Source organism: Mobula hypostoma, chromosome 2 (assembly GCF_963921235.1).
Source record: "Mobula hypostoma chromosome 2, sMobHyp1.1, whole genome shotgun sequence".
NCBI lineage: Eukaryota > Metazoa > Chordata > Chondrichthyes > Myliobatiformes > Myliobatidae > Mobula > Mobula hypostoma.
Genome location: NC_086098.1, coordinates 210,033,601 through 210,057,428, shown reverse-complemented (window position 1 = coordinate 210,057,428; position 23,828 = coordinate 210,033,601). Strand labels below are relative to the sequence as shown.

Genomic DNA, 23,828 nt, shown 5'->3' with positions numbered 1-23,828 from the left:
TGACTCAACCTACAAGTTAACCTTTAGGGAATCTTGAACAAGGAACCCCAAATCCCTTTGCATCTTCGATTTCTAAATGTGCTCCCCATTTGGAAAATAAGTTTATGCCTTTACTCCTTCTAGCAAAGTGCATGACCATACACTGTATACCATCTCCCAATTTGTCTAACACCTTCTACAGACTCCGTGCTTCCTCAACATTACCTTCCCCTCCAGCTGTCTTTGCATCTTCCACAAACATGGCCACAGAGCCATCCATTCTATCATCCAGATCATTACATGTAACATGGAAAGTAGTGGACCCAACACTGACCCTGCTGAACACCACTAGTCACTGGCAGCCAATCAGAAAAAGCCCCCTTTTCATCCCACTCTTTACACTCTGCCAACCAACCAATCTTCTGTCCATGCTAGTATCTTTCCTGTAATACCATGCGCTCTTATCTACTGACTGTCTTTTGTCGATCCTGCCTGTTATTTCCTCAAAGAATTCCAACTGATTTGTAATACCATGCTGACTTTGACCTATTTTATCAAATGCCTCCTGAAACCTCATTCTCAATAATGGACTATAAAATCTTGCGATCCACTGAAGTCAGGCTAACTGGCCTATAATTTCCTGTCCTTTGCCTCCTTCACTTGGTTGTGCAAGTTCTGCTTTCCCTATAACACAGGTCAGTGCAGCACGGGAACAGGCCCTTAGGTCCATAGTGCTTCTCCGGATGCTCTGGTTTTCTCCCACACCACAAAGCTGTATGGATTGGTAGGTTAAGCAGACACTGTAAATAGCCCCTGGTCCTTCCAGGAAGGTGATGGGAAGTGGGGGGAGGGGCATGCAGATTAAAAGAGGAAGGGAGAGAGGAAAAATAAGTGAGATGTATGTCGGATTGGTGTAAATGGATTACTGATGGTTGGTGCATTGGCACAGACCCATTCAGCTAAAGGGCCTGTTTCCATGCTATTCCATTTTATGGCTTAGTGAATGAGGAACATTGAGTAAGAAAGGTTGAGAAAGTAGTCTATGATTTCACACAACCTAGCTTGACCCAGTCCACAATTTTTTTGGGTTAGAATTGATGTTTACAGATTATTGTGCGGCACACTACGCAACAATTTAGCATCCAGAGAAACACTGATCACCTTCTCTGTTTATTTCAAAAGTGTAAATAACCAACAATGGGCCCTATGGGTGAGAATAGGGGCACAACTACAGATGACCAGCTGAAAACCCCGGAAAAACATTCAGCTGATTATCTTTTGATTTACCCCCAGTATGTCTCCCCCACCCCACCACAGAAAGCCAGAGAAATTAAAAAAAAATTTTAATTAAAATTTCCTTGGAAAATAGAAATGTAATATTCACATCAACTGATGGAAATCTCTGCTCCAAAACCACTCAAAATATAGCAGTTCCATTTAGGAAGGCACTGACCTCGAGTGCTGACAATGGGAGATTGTAGAGGCGAGGTAAAAACAGTGAGAGAAGTATATAAATTAGATTAGATTCAACTTTATTGTCATTGTGCCAAGTACAGATACAAAGTCAACGAAATGCAGTTAGCATCTGACCAGAAATGTAAAGAATAGTGTTATTTACAAAATAACTGCGGATAAAAAGAAAGTGCTACAGCACATAAATATAAAAGTACTGAAACAGTACAAAATGGGTGCAAAACTGCTTAGCGCTATGATGTGATCGCAAATACCTACCATAAATCTCAAATTACCCACCAACCCAAGTGCCACTTGCCCCACCCATGCAGAATCTTCAGCATCTTAAACCCCATAGAACTGGAGAAGCAAAGTTAGCCAGATCCTGAGAGACACAGGAGAGATTGCAGATGCTGGAGATCTGCAGCAACACACACAATGCTGGAGAAACTCAGCAGATAGGCAGAATCTATGGAGGGAAACAAAGAAATTAAGAAAACCTACAGCACAATACAGGCCCTTCGGCCCACAAAGTTGTGCCGAACATGTCCCTACCTTAGAAATTACTAGGCTTACCTATAGCCCTCTATTTTCCTAAGCTCCATGTATCTATCCAAAAGTCACTTTAAAGACCCTATCGTATCCGCCTCCACCACCGTTGCCAGCAGCCCATTCCACGCACTCACCACTCTCTGCGTAAAAAAACATACCCCTGACATCTCCTCTGTACCTACTTCCCAGCACCTTAAATCTGTGTCCTCTTGTGGCAACCGTTTCAGCCCTGGGAAAAAGCCTCTGACTATCCACACGATCAATGCCTCTCATCATCTTAAACACCTCTGTCAGGTCACCAAAATGAACAGTCATTGTTTCAGGTTGAGACCCTTCATCAGAACTGCGTGCATTGCTCCTGATAAGAATCAAAGTTATTATCACTGACATTTGTTTGATGTTATGTTTGTGGCAGTGACAAGACATAAAAAATTACTATAAATTACAATAACAAATAGAGTGCAAAACAGGAGTAGGGAAGTGGTGTTCATGGACCATTCAGAAATCTCATGCTGGAGGGGAAGAAGCTGTTTCTAACATGTTGAGTGTGCATCTTCAGACTCCTCTGATGGTAGTAATGACAAGGGTCATATCCTGGATGATGAAGGATCCTTATTAATGGATGCTGCCTTCTTGAGACACTGCCTCTTGAAGAGGTCCTTGATGGTCGGGCGGCTGATGGAGCTGGCAAAATCTACAACCCTCTGCAGCCTCTTTAAATCCTGTGCATTGGAGACTCCATATAAGGCAGTGATGCGACCAGTCAGAAGGCTCTCCACCGTACACCTGTTGAAATTTGCTTGTCTTTGGTGACATATCAAATCTCTTGAAACGCCTAAGAAAGTAGAGCTGCTGGCACGCCTTCTTCACGATTGCATCAATGATACCCTAAGATAATGACACCCAGCTGCTCACCCTTTCTACAGCTGACCCGTTTTCTCCCAACTTTCCATTCCACAATCAATTCTTTGGTTTTGCTGATGCTGAGTACAAGGTTGCTGTTGCGACACCACTCAACCTATCTATCTCCTGTACGCGTCGTCGTTGCCATCTGAGATCCTGCTAATGGCAGTGGTGTCAGCCGTAAACTGATAGATGCTGTTTGAGCTACGCATAGCCACACTATGCTGAAAGAGTACAGCAGTGGAATAAGCAAACGAGAAGATGTTACTATTGATCTTCCGGTGAGGAAGTTGAAGATCCAGTTGCAAAGGCAAGTAAAGAGGCCCAGATAATGAAGCTTGTTATTTAGTACTGAGGGGATGATTGTATTGAGAGACTGCCTGAGGAGATTTCTAGTCATAATTTTAAATATTACTTAAAGCTACAGAAAAGATGTTCTTTTAAGACCAGGCCCATTACAGTCACAAAGGCATGGTAAACTCAAAAGGACAGGCAGATGAATAAGGTATGCTACCATACTAGAAGCATCTGAATAAGTGGCTGTTGCTTAGGAATCTATGCTCAAGGGATCATGCTAAGAAAAACAAAAGCTAGATTCAAAGATACCAGCAGCTGTACTCAAATCAAACATTCATTAGATCTCAATAAATTTATGCTGCAAAAATTTCATGTTATACCAGTGAAGAACCCATACAGAGTCCTGTTGATAAATTCCCTTTTGCCACTGATAATATCATAACAGTGTACAGTTTTGGTCACCCTGTTATAGGAAAGATGTGGTTAATCTAGAAAGGGTGCAGAAAAGATTTACGAGGATATTGCCAGGACAAGAGAGCCGAGTTGTAGGGCAAGGTTAGCCGGGCTAGGTCTTTATTGCTTGGAACGTAGGCGAATGACAGCTGACCTTATAGAAATGTTTAGAATTATTATGAAGAACACAGATAAGGTGGATGGTAACAGGCTTTTCCCCAGGGTAAAAGGGTCTAAAATTAGGGGACACAGATTTAGGGTGAGAGGTGAAAGATTTAAAAGGGCCAACTTTTTCACGCAGTGGGTGATGAGAATCTGGAACAAGTTGACAGACGAAGTGTTTAAGGCAGAAAAAATAGTATACAGTCGCCCCTCCTTATCAGCAGGTTCCACATCCGCAGGTTCAACCAACTGCTGATCGAAAATACTGTACAAGTATCCCCCGCTATCCGAAAGTAGAGTGTTCCTGTGAAACCTTTCGTAAGCCGAATCCAAAAAATAACCTACCGAATAACACATAAAACCTAAAATAACACTAACATATAGTAAAAGCAGGAATGATACGCTACTAGCAGAACCAATAGTAACATAGGCAGCTTTCAAGATTCCTTCTCTCTGCATGTAAATAGTACAAACGGTGGTCGCAGGCAAGTTCAACACACGCACAATGTCTTTATATCGTTCACCACGATCAAAACGCTTAATTACGTCCAGTTTTACGCTAAGCGTAACACCCTTATAAGCTCTCTTAGGCTTTTCTGATACCTTAGGACAAATCTTGCTAACGGATGCACAAAATAAATCGAGATAAAGCACTCTCGTTGCTCGGGGTGCGCGCTGCCCCTATAACGGACCGCTGCAAAACAAACGCTGAACGCTATTTTCGCCTTTCGTAACACCCTTATGAGCTCTTAGGCTTTTATATAAGGGACTTGAGCATCCACAAATTTTGGTATCCACGGGGGGTGGGGGGGGGTCCTGGAACCAATCTCCCGCGGATACAGTGGGCCAACTGTAATTTAAGAAACACTTGGACGGGAGGGCTTAGGAGCATATTAGGACTAAATGGCTGGGCAACATGGTGGACATGTTCTATGACTCCAATCTAATGTGATATATATATATATATAAGCATTGTGACTCTTGGGAGCTGAATGTCCAAGATTACACATTGTATCGGAGGGATAGGAAGGTAGGCAGAGGGCAAGGTGTGGCTTTACTGGTAAAGAATGGCATCAAATCAGCAGAAAGATGTGACATAGGACGGAAGATGTTGAATCCTTGTGGGTTGAGAAACTGCAAGAGTAAAGGACCCTGATGGCAATTATATACAGGCCTCCCAACAGTGGCTGGGAGGCAGACCACAGATTACAACAGGAAATAGAAAAAATGTGTCAGAAGGGCAATGTTATGACAGTCATGGGAGATTTTAACATGCAGGTCGATTGGGAAAATCAGGTTGGTAATGGATATCTCAAGAGAGTGAGTTTTGCATAAGAGATGGCTTTTAGAACAGTTTGTCATTGAGCCTACTAGGGGATCAGCTGTACTGGATTGGGCATTATATAATGAACCAGAGGCAATTAGGGAACTTAAGGTAAAAGAACCCTTTGGAACCAGTGATCACAATATGGTTGAGTTCAACTTAAAATCTGATAGGGAGAAAGTACAGTCTGACATAGCAGTATTTCAGTGGCATAGGAGAAATTATAGTGGTATGAGAGAGGAGCTGGCCAAAGTAAATTGGAAGGAGCTGCTGGCAGGAATATCAGCAGAACAGCAATGGCGTGTGTTTCTGGGAAAAATAAGGAAGGCGCAGGACATGTGTATTCCAAAAGTGAAGAAATACATGTAGCAAAATAGTACAACCATGACTGACAAAGGAAGTCAAAGCTAATGTAAAAACAAAAGAGAGGGCATACAACAAAGCAAAAATTAGTGGGAAGATAGAGTGAAAAGTTTTTTAAAAAACCTACAGAGAGCAAATAAAAGAATTATTAGAAGGAAAAAGGTGAAATATGAAAGCAAGCTAGCAAATACTATCTAAGTGGATAGTAAAAGCTTTTTCACCTACGTAAAAAAAGTAAAAGAGATGAGAGTGGATATAGGACTGCTAGAAAATGAAGCAGGAAGGGAGTAGATATATTAACACTGCTTATTCAGCTTATCTTTGTGCCGGTTTCCATGTTGGAATAAGGGGAGGGACCTGCTTGTTTTATGTAGTTTTACAATGCTGTATGCCGCACTGGGATTTAATTGCAGAGAATGTTCTAAATATTTCTGTTATTATAAGGGTTGGTGTCATATGTTCAGCTTCAGGTGCGGACATTGGATAACTCTCCCCAGCCCTAACAGCATTTAACGGTATTATATTGTTTGTGTTACATATTTTCTCGGAGAGAGGGTTTGTGATAATTCTGTAATGTTAGTTACCTGCCCAGCAGCTCCTTTTGGGATGGAAATGGGGAACTATGTGTCTGGTTTAGGGAGACACGAAGGGGGGTGGGTTAGGGTGTGTGTTGCTCTTGTTTATGGCTCAGACATGGTTTTTTTTGTGTATGTTGTGTTCTTATGAGGCTGCCAGCTATTTTGCATTGTTTACTATGTTTGTGTTCAACTCTAATAACCTCTTTTTTATTCTCATATGCAGAGGCCTTGCAGTAGAATGCAGCTGGGGGGTAAATATATTACAATAGTCTCGTGGAATTTTAAGGGCCTTGGTCATGTTGTTAAGAGGGATAAAGTTTTTAGACATCTCAAATCTCTATCTGCAGATGTGATTTACTTCTCATGCCCATGATGTGGCTATCCTCTTTAGGAAAAATATTCCATTTCAACTCACTTCCATGACCACAGATCCTTTTGGCAGGTTTATTATGATCTCTGGCACCATTAATTCGTTTCCGCTAACCTTCCTTAATATTTATTGTCCAAACACAGACGAGCCAAATTTTTTTAGGAAAGTTTCTGATTTACTTCCGGATGCCAGTAATTCAAATATAGTAATTGGCGGTGACTTGAATTGCTACCAAGATCCATATTTAGATAGATTGTCCTCCCGCCCGCCCTCAAATATCGTGTCAGTGTAGGTCCTAAATAATTTGATTAAATCTAGGAATTTAGTAGATATTTGGCGAGTTCAACATCTCACCGACAAGGATTATTTTTATTATTCTCACGTTCATAAATCTTATAGTAGAATAGACTATTTTTTGGTTGACTCTCATTTAATATTTTGTGTTACCAATACAAAATATCATAATAGATTAATTTCTGACCATAGCCCCTTGACAATGTCCCTAAATCTCTCCCCTTCCAAACAAATCTATTCCTGGCATCTTAACCCCTCCCTACTCACCAATAAGAAATTTATAGAAAATATCACCACCAGATTAAAAGATTTTATAGAAATTAACGATAAACACGAGGTGTCAGATTCCACACTCTGGGAGACATTAAAAGTTGTAATTCGTGGGTATATAATTTCATATGAATCTGCTGCTAAGAGGGAGAGAGAAGGGTGATTATTAGAGATTGAGAATACTCTCCCAACCCTCGAAGCGACATACCAAGCTTCGAAATCCTCTGAAGATAATAAAATAATGAAGCTTAAATATGAGTACAATTGTATCTTAGGTTATAATAAATAACCTCCTCTTAAAATTAAGACAAAAGCATTTCGAAATGGGGGTCAAGCCTGAGGGGCTCCTGGTGCGGCAACTCAGGGGCGCCCAGGCCCTAAGGTCAATTCATTGCATTAGATCGAGGGCGGGTAACCTGTTAACTAACCCCAAGGAGATAAATGACTGTTTTAAAGAATTTTAGTGAACTCTACACTTCTAAATGCAATGCCACTCAATCTGACTTGAATGTCTTCTTTGATTCTTTTGTAATGCCGAAACTTAGTGACGCTGCTAGGGAGGACTTAGATTGTCCACATCACATGATTTGTACCAGCAGGCCAACCTCCAGAGCACCATACAACATCAAAAGATGTAAGCATTCTGCAGGCTGCTCGGGATTGGAAAATGGATGTGGACTTGGAAAAAAAGCTTGTGTTTCCCCTAGACATCGCGGCTACAACACTCTGGCCAGACATGGTCCTGTGGTCCACAACAGCCAAGCTGGCATATGTTGTGGAATTGACAGTACCATGGGAAGATGGTGTCAAAGAAGCTTATGAGAGGAAAAAGACCAAGTACTCTGAACTGGCAACTGAAGCTGCCCAAAATGGCTGGAAGACCAAGATTTTCCCTGTAGAAGTGGGATGCAGGGGACTCGTTGCTACATCTACGACCAGTCTACTGAAGAAGATGGGGGTGAGGGGTCACTCCCTCCAACAAGCAATCAAGTCCTCGTCAAACGCAGCAGAAGAAAGCAGCAATTGGATTTAGATTAAAAGGAAAGACAACAACTGGGCTGCAAGATATGACAGGAGGGTATGGAACTGAGGGGGGTGTATCTGGGACGCCAGGTAGCACCGTTGAGCCCTCTGGAGACGTCGTGGGCTTATCAACGAAACGTCAAAAAAGGAGGGTGCCCACCTGATGACCCCGATGACGTACCTACCCTCCCTCCTTGTCACTACTCGAAGCCCACTGCCAACATCAAGGGTGCCAACTTACCATAGGGATTGAAACATCAAGACCTAGTAGCTCTACTCTACTGACTTCACATTGGAAGAAATAACTTCTGCCATTAAGTCATTTCCGTCTGGCAAGGCTGCTGGGCCAGATGGATTTGGCTGTGAATTTTATAAGAAATTCTGTGATATCCTTGCCCCACTTCTCCTAAGAATAATATCTTGCTCTAAGAGAGATAAAGCCTTGCCTAGAACATTGTATGAGGCTAACATTTCCCTCATTTTAAAGAAAGGCAAAGAGGAAACAGACCCGGCCAGCCCATTGCACTCCAGAATTTTGATAGAAAGGTAATTACTAAAATGCTGGCTAACCGACTAAATAAGCATTGTCAGCTATCATTCATCCTGATCAGACAGGATTTTTCCCGGATAGGTTCTCTTTTTCCAATGTCTGATGCCTCCTTAATACTATGTATGCTGATCATGGGAAAGCTAGTGGGGCAGCAATTTTGTCCTTGGTGCACAGAAGGCTTCTGACCAGATTGAGTGGCCTTACATGTTTGAGTCACTGGACCGGTTTGGGTTCGGGGAGTCATCTGTATCTTGCGTAAAACTGACATACGCTAGCCCAATGTGTTCTATTATAACTAATGGTGACAAGTCAACTCTGTTTCCCCTACACCATTCAGTTCAGCAGGGGTGCCCTCTCTCGCCGGCCCTTTTTGCCGTCGCGGTAGAGCCCCTTGCCCTAAAAATAAGAAGTCACCCAAATATTCTGGGTTTGAAAGTGGGAGGTATTGAAACACTTATTAGTTTATATGCTGACGATGTGATACTCTACTTACAAAACTCAGAAAAGTCAGTCCCTCTTCTTCTAGATTTAATCACCTCTTTTGGCAGACTGTCGGGATACTCAATCAATTGGACAAAAAGTGACCTTGTGCCCCTTTCCAACGACTACACGCGGGGTATTTTGGAAAGTGTCCCTTTCAAAGTAGTTAAAGATCACTCTACTTATCTTGGCTTGGTAATCCCCAAAGATCCTAAATTAATATTTAAATTAAACTTTGCAGAGTTTATTTCAAAACTTAAACAGAATATAGGAAGTTGGGAAACCCTACCTCTGTCCATATTGGTCGTATAAATTCAATTAAAATGGCTTCCCTTCCTAGGTTTCTCTATCTTTGTCAAAATCTCCCCATTTTTCTTACATCAGCCTTCTTTAAAGAATTGGACTCCATAATATTGTCTTATAACTGGAATTATAAGAATCACAGGATTTTGAAAATTCATTTACAAAAGCCCAAGTCTGAAGGAGGGCTAGGACTACCTGTATTTAGACACTATTATTGGGCTGTCAGTGCTAGGGCTTTAATGTTTTGGCAACAGGGGGCTCTGGATAACCTAGCCCCTCGGACTTCCTTGTGGCTATGTATGGAGTCTAACTCTGTTGTTAAGTTCTCCTTGGCAGCCATGCTGTTCTCTAGTTAGAGAAGCCTGGGACTTCAAAAAGTTTGAGTTTTGTTTTGAAAAATTCCGTCAGAATTCTAAATCAGATTAGGAGCATTCTAGGTTTACCAGAGACCTCTGCACAAACACCAATCTGTTTCAATCACTTCTTTTTACTCTCATGGTCAGATAAAACCTACCATGCTTGGAGGGAGAAGGGTCCAGTTTCTATTGAAGAACTGTACATAGAGGGATGGGTTGCAACATTTAGTCTGCTGAAAGAGAAATCTGAGCTGCCTCATTCGCACTTTTTTCGTTATTTACAAATTAGACACTACTTTCAATCTAAGATTTGTAATTTTGAAATCCTTCCAGGGAAACATTTTTTGATACTTTAAAGAACCCTCCAGGCATCTCGTTTCTAAGTTTGTACATTTGTTTGATAATTGCACTGTAACGTCCACTGTGAAGATTACAGACACCTGGAGAGAGGAGTTGGGCATTGAATTATCTGAAGCTGCCTGGGACAAGTGTTTGTCTATGATACAGGCTTGCTTTGTTAACAGCAGACACCAACTGATCCAGTTTAAAGTTGTCCACCGTCTCCATTACTCTAAACATAGATTGCACAGGATTTACCCTTCTGTCTCGCCAATGTGTGATAGATGCCAAGGGACAGAGGCCACACTGTCACACACCTTTTGGTTTTGTCCATTACTGACTGGATTCTGGTCCAAAATATTCGACTGGTACTCAAAGTCCTATAAAAGATCCTTCCCCTTGGTAGCTGGTCTCACTATATTTGGCTGCTCGCAACCTACTATTTGTTTCCCTGCAGCCATACAACAGTCCCTGATGCTGGGGATGATTGCTGCCAAAAGACTAACCTTGAGGGAATGGAAATCACTCTCTCCCCTTTCCTTTCGGAGATGGATGGCTGATACGATCTCAGTCATACAGATGGAGAAACTCAGGTTCTTGAGAACCAATTCAATTAAAAAATTTTTGGCTATCTGGGATCCATTTCTGGCCTACATGGACGAGGCCGGGGGCGGATGAGCGATTTCCCCCCAGCTGATTTCTCATGGCCCTCATTTGAGATTTAATGTTTAGTATTTTTGAGCAGTTTGTACAATAGGCATTCCTCTAATGTTATGTCCCCTTTTTTTTTTGCTTATTTCATTTTTACACATGTCTGAGCTGTATGTTCTTGTTGATTTCATTGTTTTTTTTAAATTTTGAAAATAAAGTATTAAAAAAATCATTGGACTCTGGTATGGTGCCAAAGGACTGGAAAACCGCAAATGTCACTCCATTCTTCAAGAAAGGAGGAAGCAGCAGAAAGGAAATTATAGAATAGTTAGCCTGACCTCAGGTTGGGAAGATGTTAGAGTCAATTGTCAAGGACGAGGTGATGGAGTACTTGGTGACACAGGACAAGATAGGACAAAGTCAGCATGGAAAATCCTGAGTGACGAACCTGTTGGAATTCTTGAGGAAGTTACAAGTAGGATCAATAAAGGGGATGCAGCGGATGTTGTATACTTGGGACTTTCAGAAGGCCTTTGATAAGATGCCACAGATGAGACTGCTAACCAAGTTAACAGCCTGTGGTATTACAGGAAAATTGCTAAGATGGTTAGAGCATTGGCTGATTGGAAGAAGGCAGTGAGTGGGAATAAAAGGATCCTTTCCTGGTTGGCTGCCAGTGACTAGCGGTGTTCCGCAGTGGTCAGTGCTGGGACCACTTCTTTTTATGCTGTATATAAATGATATAGATGATGAAATAGATGGCTTTGTTGCCAAGTTTGCAGATGACACGAAGATTGGTGGAGGGGCAGTAGTATTGTGGAAACGGGTAGGATGCAGAAGGACTTATACAGATTAAGAGAATAGGCAAGGAAGTGGCAAATGAAATATAACGTTGGAAAAAGCATGGTCATGCACTTTGGTAGTAGGAATAAATGTGCGGACTATTTTCTAAACGTGAGAAAATCCAAAGTCAGAGATGCAAAGGGACTTGGGAGTCCTTGTGCAGAACACCCTAAAGTTAACTTGCAGGTTGAGTTGGTGGTGAGGAAGGCAAATGCAATGTTAGCATTCATTTCAAGAGGTCTAGAATACAAGAGCGGGGATGCGATGCTGAGGCCTCACCTTGAGTATTGTGTACCGCTTTAGGCTCCTCATCTTAGAAGAGATGTGCTGGCATTGGAGAGGGTCCAGAGGAGGTTCACAAGGATGATTCCAGGAATGAAAGGGTTATCATACGAGGAACGTTTGATGGCTCTGGGTCAGTACTCACTGGAATTTAGAAGGATGGGGGGGGGGATCTCATTGAAACCTTTCGAATGTTGAAAGGACTAGGCAGAGTAGATGTGGAATGGATGTTTCACATGGTGGGAGAGTCTTGGACAAGAGGACACAGCCTCAAGATAGAGGAGCATCATTCAAAACAGAAATGTGGAGAAATTTCTTTAGCCAAAGGGTGGTGAATTTGTTGCCACATGCCGCTGTGGAGGCCAGGTCATTGGGTGTACTTAAGGCAGAGATTGATAGATTCTTGATTCAACATGGCATCAAAGGTTACAGGAAGAAGGCTGGGAAATGGGGAGCAGCTATGATTGAACGGTGCAGCAGGCTCAATGGGCCAAATGGCTTACTTCTGCTTCTATGTCTTATGGTCTAAAAAGAGCAATTTAAGTTAGTCCCACTTACCATCCCTCCATCCACAGATCTAGATCATCTCTCTCAGATTCGCATTGGGTACCTTTTAAATGCAGGAAGATCACAGCCTCCAACTCTTTCAGATAGATTTCCAGATTACCAACAAGCAATGGCTAAAGAAAGATTTCCTCAACTGATCTTTAATCCTTCCAACAATTAATTTAATTCTTCAAGTGACACCAAACCATCTCACTGCTGATTTGTGCTTCCAATTCATCACCTATGCCTCTATTAATTTTGTGTAACTCCATCAACTCTCCCATTGTTTGTTATTACAAAGAAAACTGCACTAACCTGTCCAGTCTCTCCTCATAATTCCAGCCATGGCAACATTCTCCTAAATCTCCTCTGCACCCTACTCAGTGCAATCACATCCCTCCAGTAATAGTGATCAGATTGTAAAATGTAAAATCCATACAGGTTACCTAAAATACAGTACCCTCATCAATGCTTTCTCAAAAAGTTCAATTGTTAGGAAGGTGGTGTAGCTCCTGAAAGTCTATAATTAACATATACCATTCCATATTTGATTTGTACTGACGATCAGAATTCTTCCAATAATTTACCCATTGCCTAAGTGCTGTGGTCAGTCTTCTCCTTTCATTGATAAATCGTATTCACTAACTTCCAGTCCACTCACATCCCACCTGAAAGCAAAGTGGATTAGAAATGACTGTGGGAGTCTGCTTTATTTCCTCTGAAGTATTTTTATTTTTAAAAAATCTGGGATGCACTTTATTCAGGTATGACAATTTAACCATTCCATGAGATCTAGATTTCTTAAAATACCCTCTAAATATTTTACCAAAAACTTCACATTCTTTCTCAATGCCAAATCTGAATCATTCCCAGTTTTTGGTGCAGGTACAAACGAAGTAATCATTTAGAACTATGAATATGACTTTACTTCACCAGAGGCCTGCCTTTTGGTCTCTAATGGGATTTTCACCCTCCTCTCACAAAAATACCTAAATGTCTCTTTTACCTGCCAATATTTTTCACGCACCCACTTTGTCTTCTGTTCTACCATTCTAATTTACATTAGATCTTCTGTATTCCTCTATTTCTTCTGCAGCATTGAGCGCTTGATATTTATAGTAATTTTTCCTCATTTTGCTCTATCCTACTGTCTATATTCCTCAACATCCATGATTGGTGAGTAAGAGTCTAAATTTGGGAGCATTCTATTTTCTATTGTTAGTAACATATTTGGTCAGAATATTACTATCTTCTTGAAAGTCTCCCACATTCCCATCACTAACTCATGCTAAAATACCTGCTACCAGTACATTTTTACCAAATTACATCTCAGCCTGTTAGAAATAACCTTAACCTAATTTTGGAACTTTATTGCTGGTTTCAGCTTGTCTTTTTCCAGAACTATACTAAAATGGACAATGATCAAAACAACTATTGCTTCCAAAAATGTTCTTCCACTTGTCCAGGTTCATTCATTAAAATCAAATCTATGAAAGCTACATCTTTTACTACTCATGCTACATATCAATATATAAAGTTCTCCAGAATTTTGTGCGTTCTGCACTTTTCAGTTATACAGTCCTGGTTACAAATGTTGAAATCCTCTGTTATACTGCACTTCGCAGAAAACCTGTCAACATGTTTGCTCTTCAACTCAACCCATACAGCTTCAGTCTTGAGCATTCTAACATGTCCCTGTATCCAACGTTGTTACATTACTTAACTTGACCATTTTGTTGAGAATTCTTGTAACTAGGAAGTATTTAGCTATCTGTCCTACCCACCTTCAAGTTATATTTCAATAATTATCACAATACCACACTCCCATCTATCCGTACTCCAAAATCACTGCATTTCCAAAACCTCTCACAGAGGTACCTCTTGCTTCCAACTTCAGATCTATAGTTGTTGAGGCCGATGCAAAATCTGTAGATGCTGCTACAAGTGAGCAGATGGTGCTTGAAGCAGCAGCTAGGTTGATAGGCAGGGCAGGGCGCTTCTTCCACTTTTTATATTGGGCTTGTATGAAAACCTACTTACTGATCAAATCCTCCTGCTCCATTTTTAACACTCATGGACTGATCAAGAGCAGGAGATAGCTAAGATTTTTAATGTCTCTATCTCCTCAGTGTTTACCTCAAGAAATGAGAATAGTAGCGAGATCTTACAATTATGTTAATTTTGAGGAAGGAGTTATTTGCAGCTTTGAAGTGCATTAAGGAAGCCAAATCCACAGGGTCTGACCAAGTACAAGGGCCTCTGGGAAGCAATCCCAGAGGCCCTTGTAGAGACACTTGCTTTATCATTAGCCACTGGTGATGTTCCAGAAGACTGGAAAATAGCTAATGTTGTTCCATTTTTCAAGAAGTGTAGCAAATATAGGCTAAGGAATATGAGCCATTGAACTTAACTTCAGTTGTAAGCAGTTACTAGAGGGAATTCTGAGGTGCAAGATCTAACATCAGTTTGATAGTCAAGGCCTAATCAGGAATAGTCAGCATGGTTTTGTTCATAGGAGGACATGTCTGATAAATCTTCTAGGTTTCTCAAAGAAAGGGGATACATGAAGATAGGTCTGTGGATGTCACCTACATGAATTTTAGTAAGGCCATTAACAAGGTCCCATGTGGAAGACTGATCTAGAAGGTTAGGTTGTATGGGATTCAGGGAAAGCTAGCAAGGTGGATTCAGAAGTGGCTCAATGATAGTAAACAGAAAGTGATGGTTGAAAGTTTATTCTCCAGCTGGAGGCCTGTGACTGGTGGGTGCCCCAGGAGTCAGTGTTGGGAACTCTTGTTATTTATGCTAATGACCTGGATATGAATGCCTGTGGCACAATTAGCAAGTTTGTTGATGATACTAAATTTGGGGGGAAGAGGATCTTATAATAATTAAGTTGATTACAATGAAATGCAAAGAGATGTTGATCAGCAATGTTCCTCTAAATTTTTTATAGCTGCATGGACCAACCATTGCCCTGAGCAGGAAATTTTTGCATTATATAATTTTTCCAAGTGCCTGAAAAGTGCATGACACTTTAAAAAAAACATTATATAAAATAAAATTATAACTGCATGTCAAAAAAGGCTATGTGCGTGGGAGCATTTCAGTTACAGTACAGCCGTGCACCCACACAGCTTACAGAGAACAGTGTTGGTTAGTTAGGGAGACGAGCTGAGAAATGACAAATGGAGTTCAACTCAGATAAATGCGAGCTGATGCATTTTGGACAGTCAAACTAGAGTAGGATTTATACAGTGAACAGCAGGACACTGACAAACGCTACAAACAAGAGACCTGGGTGTACAAGTCCACAGTTCTTGAAAGTTACTGAGCAAGTAAACAGGGTGATAAAGTAGGCATTTTGCTGGCTTTCAGCAGTCAGGGCATCTGGCTTAGAAGTATGTTGCATGCATTGCTGAGGCTGCACTTGGAATATTATACACGGTTTTGGTCACCTGACTATAATAAAGACATTATCAAGCTGGAGAGCGTGCAGAATAGATCTGAGGATGCTACCCGAGTTACAGGGAGAGATTGACCACAATGGATATTTAGTCCCCGGAGCATCAGAGAATGACGGATGATCTCATCAAACTTTATAAACTTATGAGGTGAATGGATAAAGTCCACGGTTATCATCTTCTCCCCCAGGTGGGGGAGCCCAAAACTAGAGGGCACAGATACAAGATAAGACGGGAGAGATTTAAAAGAGACCCGAGAGGTAACCTGATAGGGCAGTAAATACCTGGAATGTGTGCAAGAGGAAGTGGTTGCAAATGCAATATTTAAGAGGCATTTGTGCAGGTACATGGAGGGGAGGGTCTTGGAGGATTATGGGCCGAATGTAGGCAAATAGGACTAGCCAAAAGGATGCTGTGGTTGGCATGAACCAGTTGGTCCGAATGGCCTGTTTCCACACTGTATTACTCTGTGATTCGCTGGGCCAGGATTCTCCTTGTCTGATCAGTGGGGATGTCAATGTGTTCAGAGATGATTCTTGATTCATTTGTCTTGCCACGACAACACAATGTCCACTTCTGGCATCTGATGCTGGCTGTAAGTAATGTGACACTTAGCATAATTATAACCCCATGCTGAGGGTGCTGAACCTGAGAGAGAAAGTTGACATTAGCTCAATTATCCTGCTAGTGGACTTGGAGGAGACAATATTGGCACCATCACTTTGGTGTTCAGACTCTTTGCTCAGGCATATAGGAAGGCAGACTTTATTGTTGCCTACAAGATTGTTGCTGGGTTTGCAGGCTTAATCTTCACACTCTTTTATTGACCAAATAACTAAAGGTTTGGTTGGCTTCGTTGACATCCACCTTCCCTGAAAGTCCAGATTTCCAGAATTTCTTAGACTGAAGTTTTTATGGGAAGGAGTCATGTTGTACAGCAGACACAACTTAGTAGAGAACTTTGCAGATGTTAAGTGCAAGGCCATTCTCTTCTATAGCTCATTGAATGAGATGATAATGAATTAGAACTCAGTCTCAAACATACTGAAAGTAAGCTGGACCTCAGAATTAGAATCAGGTTTAATATCACCAGCATTCTGTATGTCATGAAATTCGTTGTTTTGTGGCAGCAGTACATTGCAATACATAGTATACATTAAACTATACATTACAATAAAATATATATAATAAAAATACATTAAATAAGTAGTGCAAAAAGAGAGAAAAAAATATACTGAGGAAGTGTTCATGGGTTAGTTGTCTCCAGAAATCTGATGACACAGGGGAAAAAGCTGTGACTGAAATGTTGAGTGCGTGTCTTCAGGTTCCTTACCTCCTCCTTAATGGTGGTAATGAGAAGAGGGCAAGTCCTGGGTGATGGGGGTTCTGAATCATTGATGCCACCTTATTGAGGCATTGCCTTTTGAAGGTGTCCTGGATGATGGGGAGGTTAGCCCATGATGAAGCAGGCTGAGTTTACAACTTTTCTGCAGCTTTTTCTAATCTTGGGCAGTGGCCACTCCATATCAGACAGTGATGCAACCGGTTAGAATGATCTCCAAAGTACATCTGTAGAAATTTGTGAGCATCTTTGGTGACATATCAACTCCCCTCAAATTCTTAATGAAATACAGCCACTAGAGTGCCTTCTTTGTAATTGCATCAACATGTTGGGCCCAGAATAGATCCTCAGAGTGTTGACACCCAGGAACTTGAAACTACTCACCCTTTACACATCTAATCCCCCGATGAGGACTGGTGTGTGTTCCCTCGACTTACACTTCCTGAAATCCACAATCAATTCCTTGGTCTTAACGACATTGAGTGCAAGGTTGTTGCTGTGATTCCACTCAACCAACTGATCTATCTCACTCCTGTGTGCCTCCACATCAGCATATGAAATTCTGCCAGCAATAGTTATATTGTTAGCAAATTTATAGCTGCCATTTGAGCTGTGCCTAGCCATACAGTCATGGGTGTAGAGAGAGTAGAGCAGTGGGCTAAGCACGCATCGCACCAGTGTTGACTGTCAATGAGGAGATGTTATTTCCAATCTGCACAGAGTGTGGTTTTTTGGTGAGAAAGTCAAGGATCCAAGAGGGAGGAATAGAGGTCCAGGCTTTTGAGCTTTTTAAGAAGAACTGAAGGCATGATTGTGTTGAAAGAACTGTATACCTTGGTTCCACATGGAGACCAAAGATTGCAGACTTTCCTACTTCTATAAAGAAGCTCCAGTCCACCAATTATGATACAAATTAAAGTGAAAATGAGTGTTGTGGAGCCACTGGTTCAGATTGTGGCTTGTATGCCATCATGGAGCAAGACAGAGACGAATTTCTGCTCTCAACCAAATCTAAGAAAGCAGCTTTACAGATATAACTAGAACATGGTTTTCTTTTTACTATTTTTTAAATCAGCCACTTGTTTCTTCTGATTTCCAAATCCTTACAATGACTCTTCCAGACTCATTTACTAAACCACCACTTTAAACATCTAATTTTGCCTTTCTCCCTCTGAAATTGCTGTCAGGGTTCCATATCTCCAGCAAACAAGTCCCCACCAGTAAACATCCCTTCAAGAAAATGGTGTTTTGCCCTACCACCTTTAGAACTGGTCAAAATTCTCTCACCATCCCCCTACTTCTGCACTCACTAGGATGTGACACCAGTCGTACCTGTAATTGGAAGATTAACAACTTTGAGATCCTACTTTTAAATCTCATCCATAACACTCTGTACTTAACATTGTCATACTATCTAACTGTACCCATAAGGACCACATCTCTGGCTGTCCATCCTTCTAACTCAGAATGATCGACAGCTTCTCAGTGATATCCTTAACCTTAGTAGCAGGGAGGCAACATTCCATCTTAGAGTCATATCTGAGGTCATTCAAATACCATTCTGCCCTTCCAGCTACTGAATGCCCCAACTTGATACCTCAACTCCCACATACCACATCCAGCAGTCATCTAAGGAGCTGTTGCCTTCTCCACTATAGAGGCAAACACCCACTGGAGGGTGTGATATACTTAGACTGTACCTGTCGGTCTTCTTTGGCTGCTTGCAAATGTTTAGACTTCAGGTTGACTATCTCCTGAAACATATCAGATAATGCTCAAGGTCTGAAATCTATACTTGGCACCACTTTCTGCCCACAGAAGAGCATTCTATATTTTCAACCGGGCACAGGATGTGCTTTCAACATGAAACACAGAAACATAGAAAACCTACAACACAATACAGGCCTTTCGCCCACAATACTGGGCCGAACATGTACTTACTTTAGAGCTTACCTAGGGATACCCATAGCCCTCTATTTTTCTAAGCGCCAGGCACCTATCCAAGAGTCTCTTAAAAGACCCTATTGTATCCACCCCCACCACCGTTGCCAGCAGCCCATTCCGCGCACTCACCACTCTGCGTAAAAAAATTTACCCCTGACATCTCTTCTGTACCTACTTCCAAGCACCTTAAAACTGTGCCCTCTTGTGTTAACCATTTCAGTCCTGGGAAAAAAGCCTCTGACTAGCCACATAATCAATGCCTCTCATCATCTTATACACCTCTATCAGGTCACCTCTCATCCTCCGTCGCTCCAAGGAGAAAAGGCCAAGTTCACTCAAACTATTCTCATAAGGCATGCTCCCCAATCCAGGCAACATCCTTGTAAATCTCCTCTGCACCCTTTCTATAGTTTCCACATCCTTCCTGCAGTGAGGTGACAGAACTGAGCACAGTACTCCAAGTGGGGTCTGACCAGGGTCCTATATAGCTGCAGCATTACCTCGCGGCTGTACCATTTCTCTCCTTGTTATAATAATGGAAAAATCTAACAGCTCAGGCCAATGCTCAATAGGTGATCTTTTTAAAATAAAAAATGCTTTATTAATTAAAAGTTATTTTCAATCAATAAATATCTTTTCAGAAAATCTCCTTGCTTTTCACTCTATTGGAGCTAGACTCTGTGTTTGAAGAATTAATTACAACAAATTTCAAGTGTGGGACAGACTATTCCCTCCATATCTCTAGAGGCTAGACTGCTGCTCTTACAAAGCTTTTGTGTTGGTTTCAGCAACCTTCAATGTATTTCTTAGAAAGTATCCCTGCTGCCTGAAAAATGACAGTTGGTAGTGTTTCTTTACAAACCTATTGTCGCACTGCAACACCAACACGTTTCAGGCAGACCAAATTGATCATCCAGCAGTACTTGACATTCATCTTGGTAAACCTAGTGCTGGGATTGTGCTTGTTGGTATACTCAAGGATACGTGTATCAACGTCAATCGTCCTGGTTGAGGAAATCTTGAAAGCTTCTTCCAGTGGTCGTGAGTGCCTCACTGTCCAAGATGAGCTCTCCACCGTTTTATTTATTTGCAATGATAACACCTCAAATATTCAATTAAATTGGGCAGCATGAAGTTTCAATGAAAATGATTTCAAACATCAATTCACCTCTCTCTCCACAGATGCTCCCTGATTTGTATATTGCCAAAACCTTGTTTTTAAGATACCCAGCTTCCCCACTGTTTTGCCTGATGTTAAACATAAAGCAAGCAAGTTCGAGATGATGATTACTTTAAAACCCTGCAATTTATACAAGAGGTTTGCTATACTGACAACTTGTTAAAATAGTGATTAAAACAATGGTTAAAATATGGCGTTATCTGCATCAGGCCAAACTGAGCGGGTCCAGTCCGACCAACGTACCTCTCGACAGGGATCAACTTTCAGACTCGCCGACAGCATCTGCGCGTCCTGTTGCACCACCCAGCTCTGCATCTTCCCGGCCGGCGGGTGTGACCCTAGGATCCCCCTCCGCCCGGCCGACGGATTCAACTCCGAGCTCCCGCTCCCCCCGGCCACTGAATCTGACCCCAGGCTGTCGTTGCTCCCCACCGGCAGGTCGGACTGCGGGCTCCTAAGGGCCAACGATTCCAGCCCCAGGCTCCTGCTCCTATCGGCCGATGGGTCCGACCTCAGGCTCTCACTGCCCTCGACAGGCGGCTCCGAGCCAGCTCGCTCCGAACCGGGGTTCCCGCTGCCCTCGGCAGGCGGCTCCGAACCGGGGTTCCCGCTGCCCTCGGCAGGCGGGTCCGACCCGACTGGCTCCGACTCCGAACTCATGTTCTCTCCGGCCACTCTCACCTCCATCCTGCGCAATCTCCCCGCTTTTCTGCCGGTTACCTCGGCGACGGCACGATCACCTCAACTTGGCGCTAGTACCCGATGCGCAACCCTGCAAATGTCTCGTATCTACCTCCCAGGCTGCAGGCGGCGCTAACACCGGCCGTATGGGGGCGGGGGAAGGGGAAGGGGGCACCAGCAGCCATTGATTCAAGTTCAACAACGATGCAGCAGATTTTCAGTGAGCAGTACACAGTTTCTCTGGCTGGAGTAAAACAATCCAACCCCAAAATTGCGGCCATAATTAATAGCCTGGTTAAGTCACTAAGTTCCACAGGAAAATAAATACGTTTTGACTGTAATATTTATAAATTGCAACAACCTTGAACTTCTATCGATATAAATAGAAGGAAGTTTAAGTCGTCACCACTTGCCAAAGAAGAACACTTAGAACTAACCAAAGCATTAAGGTAAATGGGAATAAAAAATACAAAAAAAAAACAAACTTAACATTCACAAGGCCATGCGACAGTCTCAGGAAAACTGCACCAACACCTCGGGTCTGAGGCCTTTAATCAAAAATGCTTGGGGTAAATACTTATTTAAGACGGAGAGCTCCGAGGATTAGATATTTAAAAGGGGCAGGAAGGGAAGTAAATGAGGTGAGGATTGGTATTACTAATCAGGGATAGTATCAGAGTTGCAGAAAGGTAGGATTTCGTGGTGGGAACATCTACTGAGTCAGTGTGGGTGGAATGTCAGAAACAAGAAGGGTGCTATTCTATTCACTGAGGAAGGAGTGTCACAGGTGATTTAATTTTAGAGTTTTTATGAGTTATAATATGTAACAATAAGTTATATCTGTGTATATACTGTACATATGTATAGTTATATAACATATATCTTAGTTTTTCGAGAAATTTACTAGGACATTTGATGAAGGCAAGGCAATGGATGTTGTCTACAAGGCCTTTGTCAAGGTCCTACGTGGGAGGTTGGTCAAGAAGGTTCAGTCACTTAGCATTCCAAGATGAGGTAGTAAATGGAATTAGATATCGGCTTTGCAGGAGAGGCCAGAGTGGTAGTAGATGGTCGCTTCTCTCACTGGAGGCCTGTGACTAGTGGTGTGCTACAAGGATCGGTGCTCGATCCTTTGTTGTTTGCCATCTATATTAGATTAGATTTAACTTTATTGTCATTGTGCCGAGTACGGATACAAAGCCAATGAAATGCAGTTAGCATCTGACCAGAAATGCAAAGAATAGTGTTATTTACAAAATAACTGTGAATAAAGTGTAAGTCCTACAACACACAAATATAAAAGTACTGAGACAGTACAATACGGATGCAATACTGCTTAGTGCTGTGATGTGAGGTTCAGCAGGGTCACAGCCTCAGGGAAGAAGCTCCTTCTGTGCCTGCTGGTGTGGGAGCGGAGGCTCCTGTAGTGCCTACCGGATGGGAGGAGAGTAAACAGTCCATGGTTAGGGTGAGATGCATCCTTGATAATGCTTTTTGCCCTGCCCAGGTAGCGTTTATGGTAGATGTTCTCAATGGTGGGTAATTGGGTGCCGATAATCAGCTGGGCAGTTTTTGCCACACGCTGGAGTGCTTTGTGGTCCAATATGGTACAATTGCCATACCACACCAAGATGCAGTTGGTGAGTATGCTCTCAATGGTACAGCAGTAAAAGTTCGTCAGTATTCTGGGACAGAGGTGAGCTTTCTTGATGCTCCGCAGGAAATAGAGGCGCTGTTGTACCTTTTTGATCAGAATGGAGGAGTTCAGGGACCAGGTGAGATCCTCGGAAATGTGGACGATAATGTGGTAAACTAGATCAGCAAATTTGCAATGTCACCAAGATTGTGGGTGTAGTGGACAGTGAGGAAAACTGTCGAGGCTTGCAGCGGGATCTTGACCAAGTGGAAAACTGGCAGATGGAATTTAACACAGACAAATGTAAGATGTTGCATTTTGTGAGGACCAACCAGGGTGGGTCTTACACGGTGCATAGTAGGGCTCTAAAAAGTGTGCCAGAACAGAGGGATCGGGGAAACAGATCCATAATTCCTTGAAAGTGGCGTCAGTAGATAGGATTGTAAAGAAAGATTTGGCACATTGGCCTTCAAAGATCGATGTATTGAGTACAGGAGTTGGAATGTACATTGAAATTGTATAAGATGTTGGTGAGGTCTGCTTTAGAGTACTGTGTGCAGTTTTGGTCACCTTCTTGCAGGAAAAATGTACAGTGCCTATAAAAAGTAGGCACTGCCCCCTGGAAGTTTTCATGTTTTATTGTTTTACAACATTGAATCACAGTGGATTTATTTTGGCCTTTTTGACACAAAAAGACTCTGCGTCAAAATAAAAACAAAATGAAAACAATTTTCTACAATGAGAGGCATTGATCATGTGGATAGTCAGAGGCTTTTTCCCAGGGCTGAAATGTCTAGCACGAGAGGGCATAGTTTTAAGGTGCTTGGAAGTAGGTGCAGAGGAGATGTCAGGGGTAAGTTTTTTACGTAGAGAGTGGTGAGTGTGTGGAATGGGCTGCCGGCGACAGTGGTGGAGGTGGATATGATAGGGTCTTTTAAGAGACTCCTGGATGGATACATGGAGCTTAGAAAAATAGAGGGCTATGGGTAAGCCTAGTTAGTTATAAGGTAAGGACATGTTTGGCACAGCTTTGTGGGTCGAAGGGCCTGATTTGTGTTGTAGGTTTTCTATGTTTCTAAAGTGATCTAAATTAATTACAAATATAAAACACAAAATAATTGATTGCATAATTACTCACCACCTTCAAGTCAGTATTTAGTAGATATACCTTTGGTAGCATTTACAGCCTTGAGTCTGTGTGGATAAGTCTC

At 42.1% G+C, this 23,828-nt stretch overlaps 1 protein-coding gene across 4 annotated transcripts in view; it reads right to left on the bottom strand.

Moving 5' to 3' along the window:
- LOC134342844 (uncharacterized) overlaps positions 1-21,058 on the bottom strand; it is a 71,511-nt gene extending 50,453 nt beyond the window's left edge. For all 4 annotated transcript variants that reach the window (XM_063041467.1, XM_063041468.1, XM_063041470.1 and 1 more), the window contains exon 1: positions 20,544-21,058. In XM_063041467.1, the coding sequence (XP_062897537.1) occupies positions 20,544-20,987 (444 nt within the window). In that variant the 5' untranslated portion in view covers positions 20,988-21,058. The remainder of the gene's footprint in view (positions 1-20,543) is intronic.
- Between the last annotated feature and the right edge of the window lie 2,770 nt (positions 21,059-23,828).